The sequence below is a fragment of the Lissotriton vulgaris genome, chromosome 8 (assembly GCF_964263255.1).
Source record: "Lissotriton vulgaris chromosome 8, aLisVul1.2, whole genome shotgun sequence".
Classification (NCBI taxonomy): Eukaryota; Metazoa; Chordata; class Amphibia; order Caudata; family Salamandridae; genus Lissotriton; species Lissotriton vulgaris.
The window spans coordinates 1378362715-1378386510 of record NC_141696.1 but is presented as its reverse complement, the minus strand read 5'-3'; the positions used below and the strand labels follow the sequence as shown (position 1 = coordinate 1378386510).

Here is a 23796-nt window from a genome sequence, read left to right as displayed (position 1 = left end):
GTGTAAGACAGTCCTACCTGCATTTCTCAAATCACCAAGGGCAGCCTTTAGAAATGTGGGATTTTACCGTCACCACTGTGATTTGGCCTGTTGTGTAAATATTCCATTGTACTTTGCTCATGCTGCGATGAGTCGCTTGTTGTTTGCTTTACCGAATAAACACTTTGTCATTGGGAAACTTTTCCATCCGGCTCCGTTGTTTGGAAAGCAGTTAGTGAACTAACTTTGTCATTCTGTCACTGGTCTCTGTGGGATTAGTGAATTGCTCCTTTGTTCTTGCAGTGAAACGGAACCTGTCCATGGTGTTGTCCTGCACTTTTTGTGTTAAGTTTTATATATTTTTTCCAGTTAGCCAGTATATTTAATAGCAGCAAACTACATCTTATTTTTTATTGTGAAGGTTTGTGGAAGTTATCATTCAGATTGGTAGTCCTTTAACGCCACTTCCCCTTCTCTTAGGGAGTGCAGAGGTGTATTTTGGGCTAGCTTTCCATAATGTTGAGGTTATTTTTGTCCAAGGCCCTGCCAATTGTATTTAAAATATTTTTATTGCCGAATTTTCAAATATAAATACAAGAGGAGATTCACCAATAAAAGTGTAACAACAAAAAGATCATCCCTATAGCAGATACAATCAAATGGCCATAATGCCAGATAAGCTCATAGGGTTGTATCAGAAATGTTAGCAATATTACACAGTGTGCAAAAAAGAAGCCACTCTCCCATCGTATCTCACACAGTTCGGTTCAACATAATATAAGACCTCTCCTTCCACCATGTCGTGGTGGAGAATCCAGATGATATCAAAGTAATATATCCCAGTTTGTTTACAGTTGCTTCATGAATATGACCGAAGCCATGATAATCCAATGGGAACATAGCAACACCCTTCAGCAAATAATGTGCAGTAACAGTGCATTACAACTCAGAGCAAATAAATTCGGCAAAACAAGCTGTGATATAAGTTAAATTTAATCTGAGAGGTATCCACACCTGCATGTCCAGCAGGATCATACCACGCTGGTCACTACTAACCACAAGAATTCATTCAATACACCTAAGCAGTCACGCTTAGTAACTAAACTCAGCTAATCTGAGTGACCGGTCTGCAGGTCCCCTTTTCACCGCTGAATTGATGTCCAAATACGGTTTCCCGTTTTCCTAGCTCTCTGTCCTTAACGCGCAAAAATTGCATTTTGAAGATTAAATATTGATCATAGCCGAACAAGCCATTGCTGAAATGAGTGGGCAAGCCGGTCAAGCCAGACGGATGAGATACAAATTCGAGCCACTGCCATGGCCGCAACCAAAAAGTAATTATCAAATCTAATAGTTGCCACGCTATGAACACCCAGCAACATTCGCTATGGGGTCAACGCAACCTTTATATTCAGCGATATCTCTATTAACTTTATGATAGCCCTCTTAAAGAGTATATAAAACTGGTCAAGAACAAAACATATGAATGATGTCCGCCTCCTGGCTTTGACTGCGAGGACAGTGGGAACCCACACCCCACATACCAACGTTTTCCGGTGTGTAGTAGAGATCAAAAATTGTTTATAGTGTTATGCATGCAAGCCAGCTGAGCACAACAGAGTACGACCTAGCTCTAGAGATTCGTAAAAGCCACCATTGGCTACACCAACCTTCTTCTACGACTTATCGCTATATTTCTCAAGATTATCTTGCGACACAAAATTCAAGCCCCTATAAATTTGACTGATTGAACACGCCTCCTTACTCATGACAACCTCCATGAGAGCATTTTAGGAAAAACCTCTTGGCCCCCGACTTTCTTATAGAGAACATCACATATCTGTACATATTACAATTCCTTCTAGTTAATCCAGTAATGCTCTTCTAGATCCACAAATGAAAAATTCATAAAACATTCCCTAGCCTTATTAATCCTAAACCCTCCCAGAACAACAATAGCGAGTCATGAAAAATTCCAGGAAGCGCTTGGTTCCTCTGTAGCAGGGTCCAATAATTAAGCCTCTCCAATCCAATCTTTTTCCTCAAAGAGGACCGGATCCCATACGTTGCCTGAAGAGTCTTCAAACTAACCTTATAATAAATCGGTACAATATGCCTAAGAAAGCAGTTTTTGGCCTCTTCCCAAAGTAAGAGCTTGTAAATGGAGGCAACACACATATTGAAGCTCTGCGGCCCATTGATAAAGTTTCAAATTTGGGACAGCCCACCCCTCTCTATCCCTGGGAAGCATCATAAATTTCAGTGCTCTTCTTGTTTTGAAAAATGCCCAGATAAACCTACGGATCATATCATCCATTGCTTTAAACCAACTCTTCTCAAATTCCAGTGGAATCGATCTAAAAAGTAAAAAACTTTGGGCAAAAGCATAATTTTAACTATATTGAAGCGGCCAACAATAGATAAATGCCGCTTATCCTTGTTTCCACAGTTTGGTCCACATCTACTTCAATATTCACTCCCAAATATACAGCCAAATCCACTACTCGTATGTCAACTAGCTGGACCGGTCTGTTAACCACTACTTGTGTTTTATGCCAATTTAAAGAATAGCCAGAGAATTTCCCAAATACCAGGGCTTCCTTTTCGATCTCATTGAAGGCCAAGCCCGGATTGGGATCGGTGCTTACAACTGCTCAGTCATCCGCAGGCCCTGCCGAGTCTAGTGAGCATGCGTGGGTTTCGCTTGCTTGCGCATTCAGCTGGCATGGTTTAGACTCCGTGTTTGACAAGACTACACCAAGGACACACGAAAATAAACTTTCCCCATGCATTTGAAGACTGCAGTTAGAAAAGTACATTTTCCTACTCTTGAATATTTGGGCAAATTTCCTGATGGGATATATGGTCATACAGCTGCTGGAAATATGGGAAAGCTGCAACAGCTGGCACCAGAATAGGCTGGCCTTCCTCTTTTTGAAGTTCTTTCTCGGGCTCAGGGAGGGAGGGCCCAGTTCACAGAAAGTCAAGAGGGGTTCAGGTCACACACACTTCTCACAGCCACAGATTCTCACTACCACCTAGCAGGCTGGGCTGGGTCCAGTAGGCATGTAAATGGGGCAGTGTAGGTAAATATCTGTGTTTCTATAACATGTATGTGGCCTCTAGTGATGCAGATGGTCGTCCAGTTCAGGTGTGCTGCAGATTCTTTTAGCTTCCGGATTGGTTCCCTCCTAGAATCATCTTCCACACGGGTAAAATAGAGCAACGCAGTCTTTGACGGGACAGTAGATACTTTCTATACACTTTGGGTGCGCCCCCAGTCGAGCAGAGCCTTGTGCTCAGTCCAGGAGTAAAGAAGACGTAATTCACCTCCAGTAGGCTTGAGAAGTAAGACCACTGGAGGAAATACCCGATCGGGCAGAAAACCTCAAACAGGGTCAGGCTTGTACCCTTTTCCATACTGCGCGGAGGTGCGACCTCGCACTCAACAGCGACTGTATTAAATTGTTCAGATTAGTAGATAAACATGTAATTATAGAGGCCCCGCATGGATGCGTTATTGGCAAGCACTATCATTAATGGAAGGCATCTGACAGAATCAAAACATGTAATTTACCTGGCTGCTAGGGTACCCAGCGCACCTGTTGCCACCAGCTTCCTTCCACGCCTACACATTCGTTGGTGAGTGGGCACGCGCACAGTAAGAAGTGATGCTTAAGATGTTTGGTACAGCTTCTGGTCTCACTAAAGACCCGGTACTTGCACTCAAATCCGGTTAAAGCTGCAACAGAGGTACAGTCCCAATCACTCTACTCACTGCACATCTCCACAAGTTAAATCACACACCGTTCTACAGTGGAAACCGCGAAAATGTTTGGCAAGCCAGTGGATGTAGAAGACACTATAATTCTGCAATAGGGGGAAGGGGGTAGACAGGGACAACCTTGATACACACATCCCATGTTGCATGTGATCTTGTTACTGAAACCCTCAAGTCCCTATAAACACGCTTAGAAATGTGCCAAATAGTACTAGTTTCCAGAATAGATTTCAAATGTCTTCCCTGACTGAGAAGGTGTTGTTGGGGAAAGCTAATACTACCTGGCATCTTAGCTGATATCCCTAGGCACCAAGAAGGCGTTAGTGGAGGAAAGTCACCAGGAGGATGCCCCTTAACATCGAAAAGACACTGGAGAAGAGCTCACACTGTAAGAGATCTCAATCACCAAGAAGGTATTGCTGGAGCAAACCGACAATACCTTGGATCAAAAACTCCAATGAGACAGCACTTATCGATGAAGTTTTCACAATTGGGATCCTAGCAATACTAAGAAGATACCGCTGGAAAAAGCTCAAATTGCGTGATTTCTCAAGTGCTGAGTAGCCGCTGCTGGGTAAATGTCTCACTCTGATGAGGTCCTCTAGTGATGAAAAGGTACTGTTGCACTTGCCACCGAGTTTTGCACCCTCTAAGCTGCTGTGGATGAGCTGTTACCGTAGCTGTGTGTCGTACAGGTTCAGGATCCTGCTACCTCAGTTCATCCCCTGGGTTTTTGTGGGGACAGTGCAGGGTCCATTCAGTGCTTCCTGATGTTGGGTCTGGCGGAGGATGTGGTCTATTGGAAGAGCTGCCGACTTTGGAACTGGGGAAGCCAGGTTTGAGTTCCGGCATCAGCTCGAAATTCTGTGATTCTGAGAAAATCACCTAATCTTCCTGTGCCTACAAAAATCGTTAAAAATAATGACTGACCATGTGTATTGCTATTTGGTACTCATGTAAGCGCTCCAATGCTTTTTAGTCAAGTTTCCACTATATGACACTGCCAAAATAATTACATAAACCACACTTCATTCTCTAGAGGATCACATGATGTAACCGAAGTGTGTCTCACACTGCTGAATGCCTGGTTTGCTACTCTTGTGGCCCACCAACCTGGCTCTTGACCACTGCACACTGTTGCTAGACTGGTGACCTTATCAATCAATCAATCACGACATTTGTATAGCGCGCTACTCACCCGGAAGGGTCTCAAGGCGCTGGGGGAGAGGGGTACATTACTGCTCGAACAGCCAGGTCTTGAGCTGCTTCCTGAAGGAGAGATGGTCTTGGGTTAGCCGAAGGTGGATGGGGAGGTAGTTCCAAGTCTTAGCTGCCAGGTAGGAGTAGGATCTTCCTCCGGCAGTGGCTCTGCGGATGCGTGGTACAGTGGCGAGGGTGTGTCTGGTTGATCCTAGCTGGCGGGTGGGCGTGTAGAAGGTCATGCGGTCGTCGAGGTACTTGGGGCCCAGGTTGTGGAGAGCCTTGTGTGCGTGGGTGAGGAGCCTGAATGTGATCCTCTTGTTGACGGGGAGCCAGTGCAGGTCCCTCAGGTGGCCGGAGATGTGGCTTTGTCAGGGGATGTCCAGGATGAGTCGTGCGGAGTGTGATTCAGTCCCAAGCAGCAGGTCTAGGTTTCGGCCTTCCTGCTGAACTTTTCTGACTACCATGGTGTGTGTCTGAATGTTAAGATGGGTGTCTCGCTGCTTCTGGGGCCAGCTTTTGTTTTGGTGGGCTGTATACCTATGCCCCCCTTTAGTCAATGGGCATGGTCAGATCTCTGTTCTGTTATAGGTGCTGTAATGTTGGAACCCAAGAATCACAGGGTCCAGAAGGCCCAAGTGTGATATGTGTATCGTAGGCAGTGCCATTCCGTTTTCCACAGCTTGAAGTGGTGCTTTGATTAATAATACCACCTCCCACGGTTGTCACACGAACAGTGCTAACAAATAGCAAGTTGCTGTCAGGTGTTAGTTTTTGTGTGTAACTATGACAAAAAAATCTGGTGGAGCCTTTCATCCCGTTTCCTCCTACAAAGCTCTGTCCCTCAAACGTTGTACCAATATAAACCATTCACTGCCAACAAATTCTTGCGTCACTTCTGACTAAGATGCAAACTATTAGTATTAACCAGTGTGAAATTAAATTGTTGTGAACTGCACAATTTCTCTGAAAATGCAATACTACCACAGCTGAAATCGGTCTTATTTTCTTTAGGGTTCGATATACTTTGCTGACAACCAATAATCCTTTGGTATATTTCCCACTTTTGTCCTTTCATGCAATTATTGCACCGCCGCGCTTCGAGGCCATTTAAATGGCAATATAGCACTTTTTAAATGTCTGTTAACATAAAAGGTAGTCTGTGAAAGGGATGACTCTTGGCCCGGTTCCTTGACTGTCCCAGGTAAAGACGATTCCTTTGTGAAGCTATAAAGCTTTTCCAGTATTGTTAAACGTGTGAAGCACAGTTGTCCTTAGGAAGGCTTGCAGTGTACTGTAGAAAATCGGGGGCACAAAAACCTCCAGGACAGTGGATGAAGTCTGAGATTCCTGGAGATGGAAAAAGAAAGAAGACAGCTGAGGGGAAGCTTGAGGAGAGGAAGAGTTCTGGACTGCAAGCTGCATCCAACGAAGGCTCTAGAAGGGTAAAAATCGAGACGAAAATAGATTCGGAGGGGGCATACAACTGGCTGAATATGCTATGGTTCCTTTGCGACAGTGAGAAAAGATGCTGCTCTAAAATAGTAGAGAGACTGGTAAAGGAAATGACAGAAATCATAACATGACGGCTGCCATATTTGATTGTAAAAAAAAAGAATTAGAAAAGAGAATACTCCTTTATGCTGCAATTAGTAACGAGAGAAATTAAAGCCCTGGACTGGAATTAATCGTAGAAACCTTTTAAAAAATCCCAACAAGCTCTCAGACAAGAGATATCCCTCCAGTTCCAGGAAGTCCATTAAGTTGCTGATCTGTCTCTGCCCTGCCCCTCCAGTACCCAGCAGCAGCCCTGCCAAGTACCATGCATCAGGCGTTAGACTAATGCATTTCAGTATGGTGGTCAGCGTCACCACACTGAAATGGAAAGGCATGCATTATAGCGCCTCTCACAGCTGTCAAGCAGAGCGCCTATAATGTATGCACCATGCTGAAAGCTGTGAGAGTGGTGCGCAATGCTCCCGGAATGCTTAGGGGCTGGTTGGGCTCATCTGCGCTCCTGCTAGTAACTGTGCTACAATCTAACACAACCAGACACTACAGCGGCACAACAATGTCAGGAGTCGCTGTCAGTGCGCCCAATGGCTATTGTGGAGACAGTGTGTGAGTCCCTTACAGTTGTCAGGCTCATTTTAATAGGTGCGTCGTTCTGCTGCCTGCGGAGCAGGCTGCATTTACAAGTTAATCAGCCTGCAGCACTTTGCAATAGCTCCTTCGGCCGGAACATTCTCCTTGGTGTCATGAGGGGGCCCACAAGGTGGAGGAAAGAGAATCCGCGCAGGCTGCGACCTTGATAGGCCCTGCCTGGTGAGTGCACTGGGCGGATGAAGCTAGACGTACCCCGACCAGCACTGCCAGCTCTTGCGGGCTACCCGGAGACCCACTGAAGACCACAACATGAAAAGAGAGGCGTGGGGCCAGTCATCAGCTCCCGTCCTGAAGTAAGTATGATGTGCGACAAGAACTGACACCACGTTGTGGCATTTGGGAGGGAGGGGACAGCCAACACGAGACCCATTTTTTGTGTGTGAAAAAGGCCACTTTATTGAAAACAGGTGCATATCACAAAGTCCAACATAGGCCATTGCCTTACAAACTAAAACCTCACTATACATAAATAAACTGCTCCTCCATTTCTCCCACCCCCACTCCTACGATCCCCACATAAAATCCCCCACCCTGCCGATAACATAACGTGCCATAACATTCCATAACAATCCTATTCCACAGTATTGCAGTTCCAAACTCCTGCCATCTAATAAAACCTACAACCCTATCTGTCCTTCTGTAACTGTAACTACCTAACCTCTATTCTAAACTTATCCTACCTGCCTAACCTTTCCCTGGCCCTGCCGCCAAAACTTCCCAAAATGTAACTCCAAACTTCTGCCAATCTGGCCAACTTTTGAACAACACCGCCACCCAGGAAAAAGAGGGAACCTAGGCATGAAGCTGACTCCTCTTTTTTCTGCCCCGCCCTCCTAGAAGTGTTATATTAGTGGTTCTGTACTTTCAGCACCATATCCAAAATGTCTGTAATACCCAGGAAAACCAGGCCCATACTTACACGTGACAAGAGTACCCCAACTACTCTAAAAAGTCAGCCGAGTCCACTGAATCTCTCCATATGCAAACCTGTATGCACTCAAGTCTCTGCTATAAAGTACCATTTCAGTGTCCCCCTCTCTCTCCGAGCCCTGTCCGCCACCCTTGGATTGACAGCCCCCTCCCAACCCTATGCGGAATAAACTCCGTCAAAATGACAGAGCTCACCAGGACCACTGGCGCTTTTACAGGGCCAGGCCCCTCTGCAGACTTCTCATAAGGACCAAACCCTGTCACCCTAACCATGTCATTTTCCCCCAAGTGAATCAACAAAATGTTGTGGCACCTACCAGCCACCAACATACCATACAATAAACGAAATATGTTCCTTCCTCAGCATGCTCCCCTGTCATTTCCACACAATTTTGAAGAAAACTTTATTAAACCAAATTTACTCCAAAATCGCAGGACTGCTCCCTGACCTGTGCCCGCTTCACAAATGAACGCCCCACTATCCACATGATCCCGTCTGTGGCGAGGGGGCCCAGTCCCGAACCTAAAATAGAAAACTATGTGAGCAGACGAAAAAACATCCAGCGCTATATACCTCCTGCTGTGCCGCTAGCATAACTCTTGCCACCATTTGATACCATCCTTATTGCCCCTCTCGCGTGTTACTACCCTGGTTCCCCCCGACAGTCACCCGGTGAAGCAGATGTCTCTGTCCTGTCATCGCACCTCCCCCCATCGTCTACCCAAGTCCGTCCTGCCTCCTCTTCTGCCTCCCCCTACCCCTACCCCCATCAGCAGATGACTCTCCCTCCAGCGGACTGTCAACTCAACGCCCACAAATCCCAAGCCGTGCCAGGCCTCCTCGGTTGACCCCTGCTAAAGGCCCTCCATACCTCTCAGGATTTCTTTGAATTGTCCAGTGCTGCTGGCATTCCGTGGAGCCTGTGGTGCCGTCATAAAGGAAGTCATCCAGATACTTAAGTACCACTGGTGACTCGCGTGCCTGGCAAACAACTACTGGAAGCATGATTCGGAAGCAAATTCGAGGGATGCGCAACACATAAGCCGCCCCATCGATAATGCGTTGCACACGTACCATTCACCTTGGAAATAGATGCCCAGGAGGTCCCCATCCTCCGGGTGGGCTGGAAGCCATTGAAAAGCTGACTGTATGTCGCATCCTCTCATGTCCCTGTTGCGCCCGTGGTCACTTACCAGTGACATGGCCACGTCAACCAACTACTACGACACCCGTGGTCACTCCCAGTGACTTGGCCACCTCAACCGGCTAATCAGACACCACGTCCACAGTGCCGTCGCTAAAATCGATCACCGCATTGCTTTCCGGCCATAACAATTGCTGCATAACCGTCATTGCCCCTGTGTCTTCCTGGGCACCAACACCAAACTAAAGGCCCAACAAAATGTTTCTGCCACCGGGTCCGCCATGCAAGCCTCTGGCCCTTCTCCGTCCTATTTTATCGTGCCCCCTCTGAGTATTCCCCTGCTGTCTGAAATTGTCTTTTCGTCAGCCTCACCCCCCAGGGCCTCTCGGCCTCAAAGAAAACCCTCTGTAAATTCGCATGTAGCGCCGAAGCAGCCTTCTGGTTGTTCTAACCGTGTAAGACTGCCCCCAGAATTCTACCATCCTAAATTGCGTAGAGCCAATGGGCCCTGCCCCTCTAGACCCCTACCCCACCCGACAGGCTGCTGCTGCTGACCCCCCGCCTGTGAACTCCCTTGGTGCCACTGCTGGCCCCCTGCCTGCGGTCCGCCCCCCCCCAAAGCAATAGACTAAGGTGTGTCTGCCTCCGCATTTCTAGCAGTCAGGCCTGAATTTACAGAAATCCTTTGTGCACATGCCCTTATTGAACTCCCAGCAGGCTCCCACAAAGCCTGTCTGCCCCCTGCCTGTACCATCCACCCCTCCCCAGGTGGGCTGCTCTTGAGAAGGCCTATAAACGAGCGGGAGCCCGCAAGCCGTGAATAAAGTCTTCCCCGCCATGGCAGACCATATCATGTGTTGCCACAGGTCCGTATTCAACTCCCCCCATTGTGCTTCCATATCCCATGCCATACAAGCTCTAAACTCTTCGTCGTACTGGCCCAATCGTAACCCTCCCCCGTGATCTGAGCCTTCTTAATGACGTCCATATACTTAAAGAGGGCCACGCACCTCTCCGGGTATTTTTCGCAGTATACGGTGGCATATATTTGAAACCCTGCCGTCCAGCTTTCTATAGTGAGCGGCACCTTTGGCCGCTTCGCCAATTCGTATTCTTCCTCCTTTGACCCTTCTTTAGCTCGAACCTCCCTATGCAGCAGCTCGAGCATTTCCACATACTCTCGCTTCCATATACACTCTTTAGTGGCTAACATCAGGTGCGTGCCCAATCGCTTCGTCACTCCCATATAGGGTAGCTTCTTGATTTTTAACTCCTTGCTCTCCAACTTTACCCCAGACTCTCTTTCCCATCGTCACCTGCCGTCTTCGTTGTAGCGTCGTACCCTAGCCCCACTGCCGTCTTGTCTGCGTCCTCCGTGCATGCACCCATATCCAAAACATATTTTCCCCTGCTTAACCCGCCTCCAGACCCAGTGACCCCCGTGCGCCATGTAGGCATCAATCTGTTCCCTCCTAGACAAGCCTTGTACCTCCTCATGCCAAGAGGTAAATATATCCAGGCCCTCCCAATTCCGACACCCCTCACCGACCCCCGCTCCTCTGGGATATCCTCCTCTTCCAGAACCCAACCTCCCTCTCCCATTGTCCCCCCCCACCATACCTGCGAAACCCCACGTCCCTCCCCAACCTGTCCCCCCCCTTCCTGTGCGTCCTGCCCCAATGCATCCGGAGCTTGCATGGTGCCCAGCTGCAAATCCCCGCCAACTCCTCCTGAACGCAGTCCCCGAGGGCCCCTCTGCTCACCTCCACTCGTTGGGCTCTAAAGCCCTGCCGGTGTGCCCCCGGGTCGTCTTCCCCCCCTCCCTGCACTCCCAAGATTCCCCCGAGTCAGGAGCCCCCTTGTCCCCCTGCTCATTGTCACTCCGAGGCCCGGCCGGGGAACCAAGCGGCCCACTCCTCCGGCGGGCCCGCCCTCCTCCATTCTCGCTGGAGCCCCCAAGGAAGCGGGAGGCTCCAGTGTATCTCTCCCAGCAGGGCCGCTCTACTGGTATAGGAGCAGCCCCACGCCTTCATCAGACCGGCCGGGGAGACACGAGACGCGCTCCGCCGGTGATCCCCGCCCTCAAAACCTCCTGCCTCAGCCTCGTCACTGATCAGAAGCTGCGGCTCTGAGTCAGCAGCCCGGGCTGCCCGTACACCACCCTTGCCGCCTGGGACACTCACCTTTGCACGTTTCGCCCTCTTGGGGGGCGGCTGCAACGGCGGCCGCTACCCCTGCGGACGTGCGCCTTGCCGGGCGTGCTTTTTCTGCCTCGTCAGTCTTGAGGAAATCAAGCCGGACGGCATCCTTGAGCAGCCGGATGGCCTCTAACACTCTCCAGTCCTCTCCAGCCATATCGCTCGCCGCCCGATAAACCCACAACGAAAAATGCGCCAGATGCGAAATAGAAAAACCCTACAAAATTCTCCTTACAGCTACCCTACTAGCCACCAGGTCACCAAACCTAAAATGGTGGCTGGGAGTGGGCGGGCTAACCCTTTATGGCCTTTGGGCTATAAAATAACTTGGCCTACGTTTGGGCTATACCCATGAAGCCCAAGTGAATTACAAAAAATGGCTGCTGGTGGCCGCCCCTCCCCCTCCCAAACTGCCCGGGGGCAGACCTCGCGGGCTCGGCTGCCCCCCAAAACCCCTTTGCTCAGCTCAATCTGGGTAATGGTAGCGCAGCTAAGTTCTTCACTCTCACTACTGGACTTGACCCCAGTCCCACCACAACTGCCGCAGGCTGACTCAGTTGTGAGCCAGACGCACTAGGACCAGGCAGATGGCGTTGGTTACCCCTGGAGTCCAAGTTGCTGCAGGCTTCCCACGCAGGGGGGCCCGTCTGCTGCCATGAAGCCGGCTCACCTGAGAACTTGAACCAAAGAAGTAAGTGCCTGAGAGAGTCACTGAGCTAGTATATTAATCTTTAATAAACATGTGTGCTGTCACCCAGAAAATATAATAAAGAATCGAAGCAGCAGTTTGTATTTGAATTTCACAGAATGCTTGTTTCCTTGGTGCATTTTTTTTGGTGCTTTGCAGCAATTAAATTCATAGGGCTTCTCGTTGCTGAAATGGTTGTAGTGTCTGATATTTATATATTTCCATTGTCTTCATTGCTTGATTTAGCTCACGAGAAAGTGTCACTCATAGTCATTGACATGTCACTCATAATTACTCTGAAATGATGAAAATGTCACACATAGCAATCTGAAACATTGGCAGCCATGCAACAGTACTGAGCTCCAGGATGAAACCTGCAAGGAGCAGCCAGAGGAAGCCATCAACAAGGACCGAGGAGAAGGACAAGCATCGGCCCCAGAGGGTTGCAGGTTTGTTTGAACTCTTGTGCCCACCACTGCCAGTAGCCCTGCAACTACAGGAACCTGATGATACCCTAGCCTTCCCACAGGAGACGCGCACCTGCCCCTGCCAGTGTCGGCGGGTGCAACACATGCAGGTCGTGGGTGGTCACGTCAAACCTGCCAACTCGTACAGTCCCACCATATCAGACTGTATCGGCTCCTTTCACATAGTCACCTAATGAAGAATAGATGTCACACTGCAGGGGCGAGATTTTGATCGATCCCTTATCACTCTTGATCTAAAACCTCGTTCTGGTCGACTGAACCTTTATTGCCTGTCATTGAGGGAAGAAAGTGCATCTCTTACCAAATTAGTTCACCCAATAATGGACTCCGCTCCGAAGGATCACAGACAACTTCTAGCTTTCAAAGATTTATTATAAAGACAGAGTAAGCTGCAGATACAGGCATCTCAGAATGAGATTCACTAGATATACGGGCCCAATTACATACATGTGCTCTCTGAAAACTCTCAGGCGAGCAAAGAAGACAACCAATACAAGTTCTAAGAATAATAAAGCTATCAGCATGGACACATACTGAGATCTCTCCGTCATTAAGTTGGAGGAAAAACACAGGTTAGGCTGTCCCTACCCTGCTCTAGATGGTATCCCTACTTAACCAAGTCCCAACCTATCAAAAGGTGTCAGCGGTGAATGACCCCCTAGGGAAGTCACCCACTCCTAGTCTCTTGGTGAAAACCTATAGTTCTCCAGTCATGACCCCTCGCTGCCTACCCATCCGCTCTCTAAAGGGTCCTCAGGCATCTGCTCTAACTCCACCCAGGGGTGCTGTCCCTAATACAAAACAGTCAACAACATTTGGGACGCCCCTCGTGAGACGCCCCTCACGTGATGTAGCTTCTGGCTTTTTCCATGCTGCTTTGTGTTGGACCCGTGCGTCAAAGTTGACCTTGCTTCTCAGACTCTTCTCCAGCCCGCTGATACCCCTTAAAACATTCCGGAACCCTCCTCCACGTCTGGGCCTTCTCTTGAACAACCCTCTATTCATGTCTTTATAATTGGATCCCCCCTTTTCCTTGCAGCCAGACATCTGCAGCCAAGATCCCAACTCTCATAGACTTCCAAAAAGTTTGCAACATTTCTCGGCCCAGACCAGTACGTGTAAATCAATGTCCATTAATATTTCAGGCCTACAACATTTTCTCATAATGATTATAACATTCGAATACTACATTAATTAATAGCATGTTAATACTCTTGTTCTATTATCCGGTAAACACATTTATAAATCATGGCCCATTAATTCTATTGCTAAAGCATTAATGCAATCCATGTCGTGAAATGAAACACCTTTCTCCATCCCTTCCGACTCTGGCCCCGAGGCCTACCACGTTCTACGTTTACCCGCATGCCATCTTACATTTTAGCAGCTACACGACATGGACTCGAAATTAAACACGTCTAATAAAATCATATGATTTTCACACATCTCTGCATTAGTTCCATTTCTACTTGAATCTCTAAGTTAACTACACATTTCAGAATATAGATGCAGATACTATTAGCACTCATGGCATTTCTCTTCATGATTTGTGCTTACTACGTGTAAGTGTGATGTACTTGTGCATTCAGGTCAGTTTGCGCTCTCTCAGTTCCCCCCTTTGATGACCTCTCGGGGTCATCACCAACATTTAAACTGCAGTTATGGCTAGCATACCTCGTTTCTGCGTTTCCAGAGCCCTCAGACTCCTGTACTGATTATCTTGTATGGCAGCCAATCTCTGCAGCTGTTCCTCCCGAGCCTTTTCAATTCTCCTGGCTCTGTACCATTTGAATACCCTCACCAATCCCCATAACACGATCCCACAGATCAATATTATGATGATAGGTTTTAGTACATACCACACAAAGCTTTTACCTAATGTGGTGAGCCAACCTCCAGCTTCACTCATTCCGTGGCCCACCTTTTCCCAGACATTTTCTTTACTCAGGTCTTCGATCTCCTTGTGAATATCAGTTATGTTCCTAATAACTTTCTCAAGGGGTTTTGAATTGTCTGGAATGTAGGTGCAACATTCCTGGACCTTCAAAGCCTTACAGACTCCGCCCTCTTTTGCTAGTAGGACGTCTAAGGCAAGACGGTTCTGAAGAACCATGGCCCTTATCGATTGCATCTCTCCCTCCACCAGCATTAAGGACTGAGCAGTGCTGGCAGACAACCTGTCTACGACTGTTGCCAGTCGTCTAATTTTGACATCATTAAGAATTAGTCCCAAAATAGGGAACACAGCTCCAAATACATCTCCAACCATTTCTGCATCCCCTGCATCTCTCCTTCCTCTCGATGATGTCTTGCCCTCGATGATCTCTAAATCTTGGGCATGGTATATTTTGGGGAAGATAATCGCCAGGTAACATGATCCATACCAATTATCAGGTAGTCTCACGTAGGCATTCCTTCCGCAAACAAAATATACATTTGGAATCACTTGCATTCCCTTCAGGAAATCCTTGGTGTAGTACTCTAAGTTGAAAGCATGTTCACAGCTGACTTCTCCCACGTATACATTTTCATAATACGTTTGGGCTCTGTGAAGACATAGCTTCCCTCTCTGCGTTCTATCTAAAGCTATTGGACCACTACTACCCTTTCTCTTGTGTGCCTTCTCTTCCTCGGTCCAATCTGTTTTCCATTGTCCTGATTTTTTCAAAGTCTTTTGTCTCCTGTATCGATCATCCACCTGCCCTATGAACTTCTTCTCGACTTCTGACACTTTACATGTCAAGTTATTTCTACGGGCATGTGAAGTATCTAAGGTAATCCAAGGAATGAAGAACTTGGCCAATCTGTCTTCACTCTTCCAGTAGTCCCATTTGTTCATCTGTTTATAATTTGGGACTTCTGGCAACACTGAGTCATAGTTGGAGAAATAGTATTCAAAACTATCTCTCCCATAAAATATACTAAGCAATAAGCTACATGTAATGCCATAAGTCAGCGGGAGGTGATGATATCTAATGCCTTCATCTACAGACGCCGGCAACTGCATGCAGACGTAGCAGTCCTTAACCTCCATGGCATCCACGTATTCATATAGAAGTTTAGCGTAAGCGTTTGACCTAAAGTCGCCTTGGGACTCATCTACGTGTAACCTGCGAGCTTCTGCAGCTAATAACGCCTTCTCGTGTGTGTTTTCCCCCTTCTCACCTGCAACGGTGGGTGTAGACATTTCCACAGATTTCAAATCGGTTACCTTTGCCTCTTCCTCATGTCCCTTTACATAAGAAACGGCGACTACTAAAGCTATTAATATTATCACTCCTATTATTAGTGTGCCTATTATACATTTAGCTCTGCGGTTCTGGGTGCCGGCTTCCATCCCGTCAGACAGTATGGCTCTCTCGTATCACAGCACAAAGTTCTTTTCTCCTCGTTCCTTTACAGTCTCTTTTACTCCTCTTGTCCTTAGAACCACACAACTGGAAGCTGACAACCTTCTTCGCAAAAGGTCCTTTAAAGTTCAATACAGACAACCCTAGCCCTTCTCCGTCCACTCAAGGAAAGGTCCCTAAGAGTCTCTGCTTCCTGGGCGCTAGGTAATCTTCTTTTTCTTCTCGCTTATTTACAAAAGTCTCTAAGCATCTACAATCAGGTTTGTTCCTGCAGCTTCGACAGCATAGTTCAATATTTCCAAACGAAGATTGTGATCTTCATGGGCGGTTATCTTGGTACCAAAGTCGGGGAATTGCAATTCTGTGAAAAACATGTGCCTTAACTTGCTGAGGCGGGGGGGTCTGGGGAGCATGAATGTCAGTGACCCTTCTTGTTCGATCCCGGGTACTAACAGTCGTATCTCCACTGTGATGATGGGCTCAGAGCTGGACACCACCACCGCTCGTATCCTCCCTGTTTTCTGTTCCACAGACATTTGTCGCCAGATATGTCCACTCAGGGGTGGAGTATCTTCGGTTAGGCACACGCACTCTTCTTGACCTCCGCAAGTCCGGTGCTTCAGCACCCTGAGCACCTTCTTCCGGGTCCGAATCCTCTGATATCGGAGGAAGGGTTCTCTCTGGAGTTGACCTCAGGCTAGAGCTCCTTCTTTGCGGCCAACTAGCTTCTCCACGTGCCCTTCTACTCCTCCTTCTCCTGGTCTGTTCACTTTCTCTGTCAGACCGGTCAGGGTCGGACTCGTACTCCCAGCTACTTTCTCCCTCAGTAGCGTCGTCCGTTTCGCTGTTATGCTGACCGTATTCAGCTTGGTCAGACTCGTACCCTTCTTCTGTTGGCACCTCCACAGCTTGGCTGGCCCCCTCTATGGCTTCTCGGTCCTCAGCTGGACGTCTATCCGAGAGAGGAGCTGTTTCTTCCAGAGGTGCCGGAACCCTCCGCGTATGTGACGCGTGGATCCAATTGGGCAGGCCTCCCACCTTCACAGCGGTGTTCGTGATCAGGATGATCTGGAAGGGCCCACGCCAACGAACATCCAGGCAGCTATTCCTCACGTGCTTTCGCACCAGCACCCAGTCTCCAGGGCACAGGTCGTGGCACAGGTCCTGGCACGATGGAACTTCAGCAGCCTGCACCTGAAGGGACACAGAATGAATGGCGTCAGACAGCCCCTTGCAATAGTCCAGGATCATATCATCTGTGATGTTTAACAGTGCAGTAGTTGGTACAGACGGCAACCTCATTGCTCTCCCCATCAACACCTCGTGAGGTGACAGCCCTGTTCTTCTATCTGGGGTACTACGGAGGCTCATAAGGACCAATGGCAGAGCATCAGGCCAACTCAGAGACGTTGATGCACACACTTTTGCAAGTCTGGCCTTAATGGTGCTATTGATCTGTTCCACAATTCCTGAGGCTTCTGGTCGATAGCTGCAATGCAATTTCTGATCTATGTTCAGAGCCGCACAAATCATTTTCACAAGCGAGCTGTTAAAATGCGTTCCCCTATCTGATTCCAAAGAGGCCGGCACCCCGAAGCGCGGAATAAGCTCCCTAAGCAGTAACTTGGCCACTGTGAGGGTGTCGCACCTACGTGTAGGGTATGCCTCAACCCACCTGGAGAATACGCAAACAACTACCAGGACATAACGGAGGCGGTTGCACCTCGGCAATTCGATGAAATCCAATTGCATGCGGTTGAATGGGCCCCCCGACCTCCCTATGTGGCTTAGTGCAACTGGTGTCCTTTTCCCTACATTCAACTGCTGACAGGTCACACAACGCTGGCACACTGCTTCTGCCGCTATTCTGAACTTAGGATTGTACCACGTTTGTCTAAAAACTCTCAACATAGCGTCCCTCCCTAGGTGTACGGGACCATGTATTTGTCTAGCCATTGGGCTTACCATCTCATTTGGCAACACGGCTCTGCCGTCTGCTGAGACCCAGAAATGAGCCTCACCCACCACACATCCTGCCTTTTCCCATGTTTCTTTTTCAAAATCAGGAGCATTTTCTTGCATGCACTTTAGTTCATCCCAAGTGTCAACAGTTTCTAGTATCATGGCTAATTCAGTTCTTACATTTATTCCACCCACTTCCACCTCTGTGAAAGAGTACCCTTGTTCCGCACAATACCGTGCAACTTCGTCGGCATATCTATTGCCTTGTGACACGAAGTCCATGTTTCTGGTATGTGCGGTGCATTTCACAACTGCGATACCTGCTGGGCATTGCAACGCTTCTAACAACAAGCGCACAAACTCTCCATTGCGAATGGGGGAGCCTGAAGAGGTCATGAACCCTCTTTGAGACCATAACTGCCCGTAATCATGAACTACCCCGTAACCATATTGGCTGTCGGTATATATGGTGACTCGAATTTGATTGCTTGCCAAGCAAGCACGCGTCAGGGCAATAATCTCGGCTACCTGAGCGGAGTGTACTCCTTCCAGGCATCCGGCTTCTACAACTCCAGTAATTGTGCAAACAGCGTAAGCCGCTCTCAACTGCCCAACTTCGTCTCTTACACATGAGCCATCGACAAAGAAAATTTCGTCTGGGTCAGTCAGTGGCTCATCTACGATGTCGGGCCTTGGTTTGGTGCATAGTTCAGTCACATCGAGGCAGTCATGGTCTGTACATTCATCGTCATCATCTATCTCATTTGGGAGTGGCATCAAGGTGGCAGGGTTCAAAACAGAACATCTCCTGAGGGTCACGTTCTCTGCAGCAAGAATAACTTGCTCATAGCGCGTGAGCCTGCTGTTGGTCAAATGCTGTGTTTTGGTCCTGGTCATCAACAGTTCTACAGAATGGGGCACGTACACCTCTAACGGGTGCCCCATTACTATATTTTCACATCTCTCAATGCTGACACCCGTTGCAGCAACGGATTTGAGACATCCGGGCAACGCTGCGGCTACTGGGTCTAAAGTAGCCGAGAAGTAAGCAACTGGTCTACGGGCATTCCCATGGATTTGGACTAACACAGACAACGCGCAACCCTCTCTCTCACAACAGTAAAGCAAGAATGGTTTATCGTAATCAGGCATTCCCAATGCCGGAGCACGACACAGGTCCTCTCGCAGCTGTAGGAACGCCATCAAACAGTCTTTGTCCCATGGTACCGGATCACTCACCTCCTTGTGCGTCAGTTTTTGCAAGGGTTTTGCTTTCAGTGAAAAGTTCGCGATCCATTGTCGGCAATAACCCACCATCCCTAGGAACATCCTGACTTCTCTCTGTGTCTTAGGCGCATTCATTTTCATGATCGCCTCTATCCTGTCTGGTGACACTTTTCGTTTGCCTTTCTCAATTCTGTGTCCCAAGTACTGCACTTCTGTCAGGCAGTACTGTAACTTTCCCGGGGACACCTTGTGTCCATTAGCAGCTAGGTGATTTAACAAAGCAATGGAGTCCTCCCTGCAAGCTTCTTCTGTTTCTGACGCCACGAGGAGGTCGTCTATGTACTGGACCAGAACTGACTTCTGGGGCAGCACTAGACTTTCAAGATTTTTCTTCAGAAGCTGGTTAAAGATCGATGGGCTCTCTGTATACCCCTGAGGGATACGACACCATGTTAGGACGCGACCTTCCAGCTTAAATGCGAAAAGAAAATGGCTTTCTTCGTCCAAAGGGATCGAAAAGAAAGCCTGACAAAGATCAATCACAGTGAACCACTCAGCTTGGAATGGAATCTGAAACAGTATCACTGATGGATTCGGTACCACTGGACAACACGAAACGACTATATTATTAATCTTTCGGAGGTCCTGCACTATCCGAAATTTCCCATTTGGTTTCTGCAAACCCATAATCGGGGAGTTACATGGACTACCCACGATTTCCTTCAGTATTCCCTGCTTAATCATGGACTCGATCACGGGCTTTATACCTGCAATCGTTTCTGGAGTTAATTTGTATTGGGGTGTTCTCGGAAACTCAGCATGTGGTTTCACTACGATTTTCACTGGGTCCACCCCTTTGACCAACCCAATCTCTTCCCCAGTGAAGTCCCATACTTCTGGTGCCACTGTCTCTCTCAAGTCCCAGGGGAGCTCGTCTACTGTCAAAGTGGGGTACAGTTCCACACATATTCTTGAATTTGCGACTTTGAAGTCTGCATCATCGTCATTTGTCAATACTTCCACTCCTTGCGGGGTGCAGTTTTTGGTGCAATTTAACTTGCACAAAAGGTCTCTTCCTAGCAGACATACAGGACTAGAATCGCAAACCACAAATTGGTGCTCATCGCTGTAATTCCCTATTTTCACCTGTACTGGTTCTGTCAGTTGGCTGGTTATTCTCCTGTTTGCGACCCCTACCACTTGTATGGTCTCTCCAGACATGGGCAGGTCTGGGACTGCAGCTGATCTGATCGTGGATCGAGTGACTCCTGTGTCCACTAAGAATGTCGTGGGGCACCCTGCTACTTCTGCCTCGACATAGGGTCCCCTCTGATCTATTTCCAAGGCTGCCCCGAGGGTGCAGTCCTCTCTTTCCACTCTTTGTCCCGTTAGTGGATCTACGTAATAGCATTCTTCTCCACCTACAAACAGAGGCATCTGTCTATACGTCTTGCCCATAGTCCCTACTCTGGGTGGCTGTGGGAACTGGGCTCGGGGAGGAGGACCCCCCCCTTTGAGCACCTTTCCCTGGTATGGCGTTACCCCTCTTGTAGGCGCACTCTGGACCTCTTCCTCCTCTACCTCTTGTTCTCCTATCTCAACGTTATAGGGACACTCGCGTTTCCAATGTCCCACCTCGTTACACTGGTGGCACCTAGTCGTTTTCTTCAAGGCAGCTATGTCTATTCTAGGTTTAAAGGTGGAGTTCTCCTCACTGCCCTTGTTCTGGCTATACTGTTTCTTACCTCCAGTACCTGTTCCCTGTTGCTGTTGCTGCGGTCCCCCCTTCCCGGCTGCCTGCATCTGTACCACCATCAGTTTCTCCTTTAGTTTCTTTGCCTTGGAGTCTATCTCATCACAGCAGTACCTGGCATACCTCAGTATTTCATCTAGTGGTTTATTTTGCCAGCAAATCAAGTGTTGCTGAATCATTAAACTAATATCCGGTCTCAAACCCAGGACGAATTTGGACACAAACTGCCCTATGTCCTTTGGGTCCATTACATCCAGACCGCTATACTGTTTGAACGCTTTCAACAACCTCTCATAATACTCGTGGACTGTCTCTTTGGGTTCCTGTCTAGTACGATCTATTTTGACCCAATCTATGTCTTGCATTGGCACTTTCTCTTTCAGCCAAGTCATCACTCTCTCGAATTTTGCCATCACAATCTCAGACGGCCCATTAGTCTTAGCATCTCTCTCCGGCTCCGTTGTGGGCCACTCAGCGCTAACCTTGCATGCCGTCCACAAATCTCCTGGCACTACAATGTCAAACAGCGTGTTCAGATCTATCCATAGAACCTTTGAGATTTTTACGAATCTCTCAACCTGCTTGTACCACTCCACTGGGTTTTCCCGCAATTTGGGAAAGGAGGTGGTAAAAGCAGCTAAATCTCCCCTACTCCAAGGGACGTGCACATAGTTCCCATTTGCGACTTCACGCAAAGGGTATGCCTCTATTCCCTGCAGTCTTCCTGGCGTCATACCAAGCGTGCTTCTCCTGACGGTCCCCTTCTTGGACCACCTCTCTTCCCACTTATCTAGTGCCCTCCATGTCCTGATTCCAGTGATCAATTCCCTTATGTGTGTTTTCAAGCCTATTGTTCTCCTCTCATCTAGATCTCGATCTGAATAATGTAGCCTGTGGTTCCCCTGTAATGCTTTGGTCTTTGACAGGTCCACCATATATTTCCCTGCTAGTTCGACTAACTTCTCATGAATTGTTCTCGCTTTTCGAGTGATGTCCTTTGCCATGAACAGTATTTCATCTTGCTCGTACATTTCCATTCTTTCCAAAGGCAGGGTACCATCTACCATGTCATCCAGGTCTGACCTTAAGCTGGCGACATCGAGTCTCTTGGCTTTTATCTCAGCTCGTAATATCTCTTTCGAAGGGGGCTCACTGGTCTCTCTACCATCCCAACTCCGAGCCCTACGCTTGGGCTCAGGAGAGTTAATGAGTGCTCTCCCTTGCTCCCATCTTTCCAGGTCCCATGCTCGGCCATCCGATCTTGGAAGGTGATGGAACACGGGCCTGTTACCCCCAATCTTGGTCTGTCCATTCTCTCTTTCTTCTCTCCTCTCACAGTAGGATTCTCCGCTATTCTCCCTCCGGTCGCCATCCCCTCTCTGTCTAGTTTCACTCAGTATCTGGTATGATCCTTCTTGGTTGCCCCTATTCCCTGGGCTGCGCTCATGTCCGTCATCACAGGGACTGTGGCGCGGCCTCTCACAACTCCCATTCTGTTCTCTGGTGCCGGGCACACAGTGGGTACACCTAAAGCTGTTTCTATACTCCTGCGTTCTCCTCTCACCCTCACTGAGTACTGGGCAGGACACCCCTCCACTCCCGGGGCCCCCGTTCTCCAGATCTGATCTACCTCCACTCCGGGCCCAATGGGTGCCTCCCCTACTGCCATTCCCCTTCCCGTCCCACTCCGGGCTGCTTTCCCCAGCCCCACAGTGAGTCCGGGCTCCGCTATCCTGGCTTTCCCGTTCGGCTTCTGCGGCTATGATGCTTTTATGAGCCTCGACTGCCTCATCCCACTTCTTCATGTATTCGTTCAGCTCCTGAAAGGATTTTCGTCCAGATCCCCTCATATCCACTGGGCATCTATGGCCCCCAGGATCCCCTCCTTGGTCCTCTGCTGTGTGTACCGGGGTGCTCCACTCTCTTGGTATCGGCATCTGACTTGGGGAATTGATCATTCCTCCTTGCCATTTCTGCTCTTTCTCTGTCCCTCCGTACCCGTTCCTCCCCTCTAGCTCTCTCTGTGTCATATATCGATACTATGGGGCCTATGGTAACAGGTACCTGTAGTGCATCTGGCAATGCGTAGGATGTGGCACACTCCGTTTCCGGCGCCCTTTGTACCACAAATCTCCCGACTACCTGCTGCACCTGACTAGACGGGGACAGTTCTTTCTTTGCAGCGGGATCCCAATCTGAACTGGGAAGCGGCCCATGCTCTCCTGCATTGCCCCCCCCCTTTTCACTGTGCTCGACTTCTCCCCCTGCTCTGTTATACGGGGGTGGCCTATCTGTCAATAATCTGTTTATCAGGCTATCCTCTGTTTCGCTCTCATCATCCTCTTCTAGGGGGCTTTTGTTCCCGGGCATCTCTAGCACTGGATACAATTTATTCACTTCTATATTATGTACCCTCCATCTTTTAGCATCCGCATCCCACTTGGCATCCTGCACTGCCCTTACCGATCGTTTCACCCTTTCCTGTCGTCTGTTCAGGTTCTTTTCGTGCGCTGCCCTAATCCACGCATTAAGGGCTTCAAACTGGGTCGGTCTAGGCAAGGGTCTCATTGATGTCATGACTGCTTTTAGTCTGTGTAGCACTTCTAATCTGAACGTCCCGTACTTTGGAAACGTCAGTTCCTCATTTCCTTCTGTAATCTTACTCCACTCTGATATCCATAGGATCGTATGCAGCCCAACATTTACCGCCATATAATGAGCCGGCGTACCCTCCGGCGGGGCTTCTTCCCCTTCATCCGATCCCCGCCTCTCTTTTTTAAACACCGCTCTTAGCCATTTAAAACACTTCATAATTATGCGCACAATTTCCAGCCTCACTACTCTGTTTACTTCCTGATGACAATCCACCAATCCTAGCGCGGCTTTGCTGGCTTGGCCTATCGCAGCGCGGTCTTTCTCCGGCCGGCCA

The 23796-nt window shown here is 48.6% G+C and overlaps 2 protein-coding genes across 3 annotated transcripts in view; one reads left to right on the top strand and one right to left on the bottom strand.

Annotated features, from left to right (window-relative positions):
* RCAN1 (regulator of calcineurin 1) overlaps window positions 1-23796 on the top strand; it is a 311157-nt gene that overhangs the window by 157561 nt on the left and 129800 nt on the right. The window lies entirely within an intron of this gene.
* On the bottom strand, window positions 14223-15912 carry LOC147698781 (uncharacterized). Its single transcript, XM_086933513.1, has one exon. It carries the CDS (start codon window positions 15910-15912, stop codon window positions 14224-14226), a length of 1689 nt encoding a protein of 562 aa, XP_086789639.1. The 3' UTR covers window position 14223.